We start from the raw sequence: 10,460 nt of genomic DNA on the forward strand, positions 1-10,460 counted from the left end.
TTTCTTGTAATGGTCGATGAGCCCCTTGATTTTATCCTTAACTCCCTCTTAAACGATTTAAGTGTTATTTGAGATCATAAAGTAAGCCATGATGGTGTTCCCTCAAAAAAAAAACTTAGAGGTTTTAAATATAAAAAATACGATCATACTTTGTGGATAATACATATAACATGTTAGGTATAGTTTGGCTAGCTTCTTGGTTGTATTTGGCTTTGCATCATGAATGCAACAGGTCATTTGATAAATATGAGTCCCACCGTGATGAAATCAAGAGGTATGGCTGCTGCAAAGATTTCACTAAGACGGTCTGGACAGCAATAGACTTACACAACATTAAGAAAGTACATGTATAGGTTCCAGTTACAACATACCAAGACTGTGTCAGGTCAAACATAGCTTCTAGTGCAAAGTTCTTTAAACTAAATTTAGGGGATCTACTAATAGAAACCGTGTTTTTGATGCACTAACCATTCAGGGGATCTACTAGATAGGGTCTAATCCCTTGGAACAAAAAGTTTCTCCTCAAATATGTGACTTTTGAGGCCTCAAAACAATGTTTCTTCTGACGAAAAAGGATTCCACCGCTTTAGATTATAAAGCAACAAAAAGTTCTTGAATATAACTTTTGAGGCATCCGCTAAAGATGCTACAAGAAACTAGCTAGCAATACAACTAGCAGCGTCCAAGATAATACATAAATTTTCTAAACAAGTGTTTCAACACCACCGAAATACCTCACTTTCTTCCCAGCAGGCAGTCAACCATCATCGCAATTCTCGCTTCTCCCTTAAGATACCTCAGTGTAGCTCCTCTTTGGAGCTCTCGAAATTTCATCAGCCAAACACTTGACCTCCTTAAGAAACTGAGCTTTCACTCCAGGTAAAAGCCTAAGTTTAACAAGGCAGTCATATATTAAGGAATACATTTTAAAATCAATCTTCTTTATCTTCTTCACCACATCATCCGGGAACCACTATATCAAAACACAAAAGAACATTCAGTTTATCGACACCACTAATTGGTGTATTAAAAAATATTTTATTGGAAACAATAGCTTATTTAGAAATGGGCTTTAGTAACCTGTTTGGGATGCCATTCTTAGACAAATGCAGGGGTCAGAATCTTTGACACGGCTTCTGCATGGAGCCTGTCTTCCTTGATAACTGGACCAATATCAGAAACCAGCTTGTCACATACCTCACGTATCGTCTTGGCAGAATGCTTGAACCTTGTATCGCATCGATCCACTAAACCAACAAGGATTATGATGTTTCTATCAACCTGCATCGGATCAACATGAACATGGTCAATAGACAAGCATTACATCAACTTTCTATTTTCAACATCAACTTGCTCAAGCTGCAAACGATAATTCAAAGCAGAAACAACTAACAGAAAAATGCAAGATAAACAACCATTACAAATTAAAATCCTGGATAATGTTGTAGTGAGTGAGGCAGAAGTAGAGATCCGTTCGAGGGGGCAACCAAAACCCTATTGAACAAGTTTGGATTGAAGCAAGGAGAGTGGTTAATATATAACTAGCTAAATGACACAATATACCCATTAGTGTCAGCACTAGCATCTGTACACAAAAAGCATATTAACAAGGCACAACAGTAAGAGCAAAAGCAGAAAAATTGAAGGGTTCAATTCAGTTCTTACTTCTTCTGTAGGAATATTCATTCCATATTTATCCATGCCATCCATCAATCCTTTCGATAATGGGAGAAGATACCGGGGAGTGATATCTTTCACGGCGTACATAATCATACATCACATTCCTTAACCCCCCGCATCATTTCATGAGTAACTTGTCGTCAAAGCATTCAATTTTCTAGCAAAAAAAGATGTTACTGATACGTTAGCAGTGACCATTAATTCATGGAAAGAGAAAGGCACAGACAAACTAAAATGATATCAGTAAGCCTCTTACCAGGATCATCCTTGAGCGCAAGCGCAACAGACTTCTTATCGACCTTTACGAACTCACGCAAACTCATAACCTGGTAAGAAAGTAACAGAGTGTTATTAGAGAGAAAACTTACAAATGAAGCACAGTAACCTTGCATTTCTCCAACAGATTATTTTGCTGTGTAAGATATTTTGGATGTACCTTTTAGTTGCAAGCTGCCTAACTCTTTAATGCAAGTGATAATATATATAGATTATGATCAAGCCTGATTCCTGAGTGCAAATTAAATAAGAGAACACTACCAAAGCAAACGCTAATGAAAGCATGGTAGATAGAAACAGAAATACTAACTTTTGTAGCAAAGCTCTTCTTGATAAACAATGACCACATACTCTTTAATAACAAAGTGAAGTATTATAAGAAGCAGAATGGAAGTGACTGACATGCAAGGACGGTTTGGAAATGGTTGTATACAAACCTCTGGTCCAGAAGTTGCAGGTCCGTAAACACTGAAGTAGGCAAAACCCCACGGAGTCTCCAGTATCGTGGTCGAAACAAAACCAGGTGCCATCACTTTTCTGGTCCAGCTAAAAAGAGCACGGAAAAATAAGGGTTAACACAACAGAATAACAGAAAATAAAAAGAAAATTACTCCAACAGAAATATGTCCAATGCCCTGAATCCCCGGTAGATTCAGGGATGTGCTGCTCACCTAGGGAACCCTAACTGGTCCGCTTTTCCAGGGATACAGTCGGATGCATCCGCACCGTCCGCATGCCTCCATGTGTCCGAAATTGCACTAATATTCATTACTTTAATTATCACGGTAGTTCTAGTTAAGTGTTTGATATTTGCTTGTACTTGATTTGTTGAATTTGGCCGAAGGCCTGACAGTCGTCTTTTTTATTAGATCCGGCAAGCAGAGATCTATCTTCACGAAGACCAAAAAGACCGTCAGCAAGACCCCGCCTTCTGCTCAGCCGAACCCATTGGCTGAACCAACTATGCGGGTTGCTTCTGCGCCCCCCTAGGCTGCCGACACTATTGCACCAGAGGGAGCGGCGACCAAAGACACATGCTCACGAAGAAGTCCCACCCCAGACCATGGACGTGGACCATGTCCCGTCCATAGAGAGAGAGATAGAACCTCGGGGCAGCGCCTGCTGCCCCCTTAGAAGATTTTTTTTTTTGAACTCCCACCAACTGCCCCACCGACTGCTTCCCAGGTTGCCCCACTGACTGTTGCCTACCGGCTCCACCGATTCTTTGGGTAGACTTGATTGATTTTGTGTCTTTTGGATGAAGTATGTGCATGTTATAATTTGAATTGTTCGATTAGACAAACTTGAACTATTTAAAAAATTGGTGAAATACCATGCAATTGTTTGAAATGTGTATGTCACAAAGGATGGAAGAATTAGTTTAAAAAAATAGAGTTAAATATAGAAGTTCGGTTAGGTTCCAGCCACATTTTAACGCCTTATATTTCAGGCATTAAAGTTTGACACATCATTTGAGGAGTTACAGGATAAGGGTTTGGTTAGAGACGCCCTAAGCAGATGATGAGCTACAAGAAAACAAAAGAATAAGGCACTGGAAAATCTCAAAAAAGATGAAGCATCCAACCATTCATTAGATAAACCATACTCTCATTAGAGAGCTTCATTGCCTAATGATGTTCACGGGGATACACAAAGGATCTGAAGGATCCGAAAGCCATACATGTATCCCTACAAAAAGAGAGGCACAACTAGACTGCCCACAGTGTTAATTACAATCGCTATGACGAACTCATCTTGCTGTAGTTCCTCACTCAAGCCGGACAGCCAAGCCTTTGCCACCGGCATTGTTTCAGCAAAATCAGAGCTTCACAAAGTTCGGAACTAACAAGAGCCCAGATACTGCCATATATTGCACTCAATCAACTAGTATCGCCAGGAATCAACTTGCACCTTGCATATCTTCACAAGATGACACAGATTCTGCTAAAACAGAAGTGACACAAAGATGCATCTTCAATCCATCATATAGGGTGTAGTGCAGTAGTTAGAAAAGAGAGGATAATTCCAAGTTTAAGGTACTGAGCTATCTCACAGAGCCGTTTGGTTCATCCAACCACAGCTGTATAAGCACTAAGAGCGGTAAGGGGAGCATTCACAGCAGATAATTTTACTACCGCTTAAAACATGCAATGTCGTCGTCACAATGAAACAGTGCAAAATGAGAACTGAAACCATAGGCTTAACATGATAGTCGGCTTCGAGTAATTGACTCACAACATAGGTAGAGTGCATTAATTCAATAGTCAAACAGCATAGGAACCACAATAGATACAACTGAGCACCTTATATATAACCAGTACAGTACACTGGCAAAAGAACACGCCAGATGATCAGTTGAAGCAACCAAGCAAAGTCCTGAGACCTTGTCAATGTGCACCACGAATCCACAGACCTAAGGATGATCTTGTCAATGCGCACCACAGGATCAAGAGACCCAAGGATGAGAATCATGTCGACGGGCAATTTTGGCTGCCGTGCATTAACCCTGAAGAGGAGACAAATAGAAACAAGCTCAAGTCAGTATCGAAAAAGAATGAGAACAGAGGGGAGACTCCCCCTGTATTATTCCTATATGCTGTCAAATAAAACCCAATATGATGAGAGCAGAAAGAAACCCGAAGGCCAATGAAAAACTTAGATGGGACAACAAACTTTAGGTTATCTGGGAACTGTATTTTTGCTACCGAATACAGATGCAAAACCAGAAATAGAACGGAATACACGCTGACAGCAGAAAGAAATAGGAAAGTAATTGCTGAATAAAGTTTAAATCGAACAAAAAATTGTACCAAACCCCAAGGCTGATGAATTCAGATGGGATAACCTAAATAAGAAACTCAAATGCAGGTGCAAAACAAAAGGGCAAGATCAATGAAGAGGATTGTAAAATGCAAAAGAGCAATTTAGGTAAGTGAGTAAAAATACTTAATTTTTCTTATCATCCAATCCACCATTCAGTTTCAGTTTCTATAAAAAAAGCCATGAGCATCTGAGCACACAAATTTGGCAGAAATATAAAATGTTTAATTGGCTAATAAATTATACGTGCACAACCAAACTATATAATTGGCATGTCAACTCCACATATTTGACAAATCAGTCAAATCTTACACAACGATTAACAGTTACTTCCTCCATCTCCTAAAAGGACTATAATTTTGTCTCAAGTCAAATTGAGCAAAATTTGAACAAACTTATATAAGAAAAAATATCAACAACTACAACACAAAATTAGTATCACTATGGCCTTTTTACAAACTTGGTCAAACTTTGCACGGTTTGTCTTAGGAGGAAATGTATAAGACTTGTTTTCGGAAACGGAGGGAGTATATCTGTGTTTCATTAGGAAGATACTAATAATGCATGCCAAATATATACTCACCCGAGCTGTGATAAACATCACATTCCACGGAAGAACATGCCTTTAAGATGTTGACTATCTTTGCGCATCCATCATTACTTGCCGAGGTCTCATCGGACAGCTTGACAATCATTCTTTTTAGTGTCGGTGCACATCCAAGTATCAATTCCAATAAATCAAACTCATGATCCGCTCCGCTGAATCCATTGAACTCCACTTCTTCGAGAGCATCCAAGGATATAGTCTGGGACCTCCAGTTCGACTCACAAAGACAGTATGGCGGGCATACTTCTTTCAACTAAAACAAAAAAATGTACATATATGAATAACCACACAAATACACAATGTATTATTGGGTTATATAATCAGAGCTGAGAATTACCGCTGATCTCTGTAGGACGACCTTAAGCCTCCGCGTAGCAGTACGAATTCGATTCATTCCAAGAAGATGAAACACTAAAGCTCCAAAAGCATGCCCCGTCGTTATGAGATGAAGCTCTAAACAAGAGAAAGCAGCAACCATATGTTTCTCGATCTCCTGCTTAAAGTGGCTCGCCTGAGCGTGAAAAAATGCAGAGTACTGAAAAAACAATTTGCCACTATAGTTAAATATCATTCACAAAATAAGTTTAGTCAGAGCCTTGGAGCAGATTGAACAGTAAAAGGGACGCACCGCACAGGCATAAATACACAGCGACGATGGCTCTCCTTGTATCTCCGCCGACTGTAGCTGCACCTTGTTGAGGCTCCAAACGCCAAACACAATACGCGGCCCCAAGTATTGGCAGTGCCACGAGACCTTCTCCACCATTGGTGCCAAGACGGAGATGCTGTGGTCCACCGCCGTCAATGAGATGACCAACTGCTTAAGCGCGGGAGCAACGATGTCGACATGTCGTGTCATACTGGTCTCACAGCAGACGACAAGCTCCTGGAGCGACGGCGAGTTGACCGTAATGTCGCGGGCCGTGCTGAGGCGGAGCGTGCGCAAGCGCGGGCAGCAGGAGAGCAAGGCGTCGAGATCGGTACTGCAACGCGCCAGGGACAGCGTCTCGAGTGCGGCGAAATCGGCGCCCGCCGGCACGGCCAGGGTGATGGGGGAAAGGTCCAGCGCGATGGAGGTGGCGCGGTGGAAGCGAGGCAGATCGACAGCGAGGGAACGATCGATTAAGCCGGAGGGGAGGCGGAAGTCGATCTTCTCCGGATCGAGCCGCGCGGCGGCGCGGAGCAGCGAGTTGATGGGGACGCCGGCGCTGTCTGTCCGGTGCTCCATGGGGACGGGTCCACGCTGCTGCTTGATCGGGACGCGGATCTTGAGGAGGGAAACCGCGGGCGGGGTGGTAGCGACGCGGCCGAGCGCCGCCTCGAGCGACGGGAGGGCCACGCCGCGGAAGACGATCTGGCGGAGGCCAGCCCAGAGGCCGAGCCACCGGCGGGAGAGGACTCCCGTGAGGGCGGCGTCGGCGGCGCAGGGGAGGCGGGCGAGGACGAGGAGGAGCAGCTCGTCGGGGAGGGAGCTGATGAGGTCCGCTCCGTCGCCTGGGCCATCTGGCTCCTGGGCGGAACTCCGGCGAGGCCCCGAGCTCGCCTCCATCGACGCCCGGATCTCTCCTCTCCGACGGGACGGGACGGAGTGACAAAACCCTAGAATTGTGCTACCAGGTGGGGACTGAAACTGATGCAGTAGACTGGCGGACGACCACTACTCTGAGCAAGTACGAGGGTTCAACTAACATTCCACTTATGGTCCTTTTGGTTTTAGAATAAGCCCGGCCCAGAATGTATGTCTGCTATGTCTGATTTTCTTAACAGGAAAAAAACTGCTGTATGAAGCTCGCCATCTTGACTCGACGTCTGGTGTGTGCTAGGAACAAGATGAGGGGGCGAACGACGAGGCGACGAGGGCAAAGGTTGGCACTGACCACCCGCGGCGACGAAATTTCACAGGTGCTAGACGATTAATGAGTATTCCAACAGCATCAAAGGAACACCTTATCTCGACTAGACGGCGATGAATCTAAGGACGTTGGCAAATTTGGCAACAAAGGAGGTCATGGGATGAGAAGGGAGGAAGCGTCAAAGAGTCGGAGGTAGACGAAGAGCCGCGCGGCATTGCATCCTAAGACTAGAGTTTGTCGTCGCACTAGGGTGGCGCCCTTTTTAAAATACGCAACCATTTTTCTAAGTCGTTGGATCAAAATCGAATGGTGATCCTTTGGGTTGGCACCTAACTATCATTATCTCAATCTCACTCCATGTATAAAAGGAAGATGACAACTGGCAAAAAAAATACTCAACTGAAAATCTGCTCATTCCATTAACCAAAGAGTGGCACAGCGTAGGTTTCTACCTCTCTTTTTTCACGTACCCCGCATCCCCTAGGTCTCCTAGGGTTCCCTGTATCCTCCGGCGGCAAACGCCGGAGTCCACCATAGATCGCAGATCTCCGGTGATTCCCCATGTCAACCCCAGTGATTGGATTGTGGTCGAGCCCACGAACGCGAGTACCCCACCCAGGCGACATGGCCGAGACGGGATGGGGATCGGCCCAGCCTGGGGCTGCTGCTGGCAGCGGCATGTATAGCGAGGATTACCACCATGATTCTTCCTTGGAAGATCGATTCGTGGATCTGAATCTACATGGAGAAGAGGAAGAAGAGCTGGATCTATCACAAGAAATAGAAGGACTGATTGACGAAACACGCTGGATCGGGATCTTTAGGGTTCACACCCAAAAACCCTTCAGACATGTGGCCTTATTCAAATCGATGCGCAATGCTTGGGCGTCTGCTCAGGGTGTTACCTTCAAAACCAGGGGCAGTAATCTATTCTTGGCCCAGTTTTTGTGTTTGGGCGACTAGAACCGGGTAATGAACGGAGGCCCGTGGGAGTTCCGTGGTGCGCCAGTGGTGATCGAGGAATATGATGGCATATCCAACGTCACAGACTATAAATTGGATCGAATTTCGGTGTGGCTCACATCAGGGTATCCCAGAGGGGCTCATGAAGCACACTAAGCTAGCGACAAAGATAGCGACGAAAGTAGGGATCCCGCCCATAAAAGTAATTATTAATGAAGGTCGGATAAACCCTACTAAATATCTACGAGCCAGGGTGTTCATCTTGCTGGGTACTCCGCTCGTACGTTTTGTGCCACTGACAATGAAAGCAAAAAAAGAAGTACCCCGTGGAATACGAGAAACTGCTAGATTTTTTGTGATTTCTGTGGACTTGTTGGACATGTTGTGACTGAATGCGGGGATGGAATACATAAACTGGAGGACTGTGAGTGGGGTAGCTGGTTACTTGTTAACTTTGACAGACCAGGAGGCACACAAGGAGCTGGAAGAGGAATGGGGCAGAATGGTGATGGTGCTGGCAGGGCGGTGGCTTTGGCAGAGGGAGAAGGAACCCCGGTGACCCTAACCGACAAAAAGGGCTAGCCATGGACATAGATGCTAACTACCCCAATGGCGCGATCGTACCCATTACCCGGAAAAGGCTCATATTGCAGGATGGCATGGTTGCTTCAGTGCCGGTGTCTCCTCGAATACCACCAGCTGGCTTTGTTAATGACAAAGTTCACTTGTTGGAGAACATTGCCACAGAACCAGTGGACAAGAGTCTGAAACCAGCAACTCGGTTCAAGGAACAAATGACACATCGGCGACTCCCCTCGAGGGTGATCGCCAGAACCAATGAAAACCATCTGTTGGAACCGTCGCGGTATGGCCAGTACCGCGGCAGTAAGGGCGCTTCTGGACATCCAGAACCAATGGGGGTCGGATGTGTTTTTCTGTCCGAAACACATTTGAACACAGCGAGGGCGGAAAAATTGATGAGAAAACTTAAGATGGACCATGTGGAAGTTGTGGAAAGTGTTGGGGCAAGTGGCGGTCTTTTACTCCTTCGGCGCAATCCTGTTGTATTGGAAGTAATGGAAAAAACAAAGAATATCATTGATGTAAGGATGGGAACTTCATCCGACGAGAAGTGGAGATTTACAGGTTTTTATGGTGAACCCAAATGGGAGGATAGATCACTCACATGGAACTACTTGAGAGATATGTACCTTCAGGCATCTCTACCCTAGGTTATCATAGGCGATTTTAATGAGATTTTATACTCTCATGAAAAGGAGGAAGGTGCAGTGTGACCTGTACTTATGATGCAAAATTTCCGCGGTGCCCTAGTGGATTGCGAACTAGATGACATGGGACATACCGGTGAACAATTTATATGGAGAAGGGGGAACGTTTGGACCGGGCTGTTTGTAATGCGGGCTTCCATGGTTTGTTTCCAAACGCGGTGATAACCAATGCGCCACATCTCAAGTCTGATAACAGGCCACTAGTAGTGAGGCGGATAGTTCTAGGCGGCAAGGAAAGAAGCAGAACCGGTTTGAAGTGCGGTGGTTGCAAGAAGGAGAGATGATGGACCGAGTAACTGAACCATGGTCACATACACCAGGTACTATGCCGTTTGCTGAACGTACTGCAGAGGTACACAAGGATTTGCATGATCGGGGTGGAATAATACTCAGGTCACCACAGCGCTGACTGAAAAGCTTGAAGGAGGAGTTGGAAAAACTGTGATCAGGCCCACTTACTGACGAGTCAGCAGATCGGCAAAGACATCTACTAATTGAGATTGAGGAAACAATGGAAAAAGAGGAAATATACTGGGTGCAAAGAGCTCGCGCGAACTGGCTTAAATTCGGTGATCACAATACAGTTTTTTTTCAATAATTCTGCAACAGCCAGAAAAAAGAGAAACCTCATCCGGCGTCTTATGGATGCAAGCGATGATTGGAAGGAGGATAATGAGGCTATGAGAGATCTGATTGACAGCTACTTCCAGAACTTGTTCACGGCAGAGGTACATGTGGCGAACCAGGAAGTACTCGAGAAGGTTAAACCAAGAGTAACACCATACATGAATGAAGCTTTGTTGGCGCCATACACTGAGGAGGAAGTGAAGAATGCGTTGTTCAGCATTGGTGATTTAAAGGCTCCTGGTGCCAGATGACTTACACACAATATTTTATAAAAAAAATTGGCATTTAATCGGTGATGGTCTTACAGAAGAAGTATTGTATGTTGTGAATAGCGGGGTTAACCCA

The 10,460-nt window shown here is 44.7% G+C and overlaps 1 protein-coding gene across 1 annotated transcript; it reads right to left on the reverse strand.

The window, feature by feature from the left end:
- Positions 1-4,424: 4,424 nt before the first annotated feature.
- On the reverse strand, positions 4,425-6,954 carry LOC123171424 (MEIOTIC F-BOX protein MOF-like). The gene is made up of 4 exons (XM_044588933.1): positions 6,012-6,954; positions 5,721-5,918; positions 5,360-5,636; positions 4,425-4,462 (listed from the first exon to the last, which is right to left on the reverse strand). Exons 1-4 carry the CDS (start codon positions 6,930-6,932, stop codon positions 4,425-4,427), a joined length of 1,434 nt encoding a protein of 477 aa, XP_044444868.1. The 5' UTR covers positions 6,933-6,954.
- Positions 6,955-10,460: the final 3,506 nt, after the last annotated feature.

The sequence above is a fragment of the Triticum aestivum genome, chromosome 7D (genome assembly GCF_018294505.1).
Source record: "Triticum aestivum cultivar Chinese Spring chromosome 7D, IWGSC CS RefSeq v2.1, whole genome shotgun sequence".
In the NCBI taxonomy this organism is placed as follows: Eukaryota; Viridiplantae; Streptophyta; class Magnoliopsida; order Poales; family Poaceae; genus Triticum; species Triticum aestivum.

What these genes read in the sequence shown, in the direction of transcription:
- LOC123171424 (XM_044588933.1), bottom strand. Translation starts at nt 6,932, where the DNA reads ATGGAGGCGAGCTCGGGGCCTCGCCGGAGTTCCGCCCAGGAGCCAGAT. An exon ending in TCGTCCTACAGAGATCAGCG is followed by an intron (nt 5,637 to 5,720) that starts GTAATTCTCAGC and finishes TTTTTGTTTTAG; the next exon opens with TTGAAAGAAGTATGCCCGCC. An exon ending in TGATGTTTATCACAGCTCGG is followed by an intron (nt 4,463 to 5,359) that starts GTGAGTATATAT and finishes TCTCCTCTTCAG; the next exon opens with GGTTAATGCACGGCAGCCAA.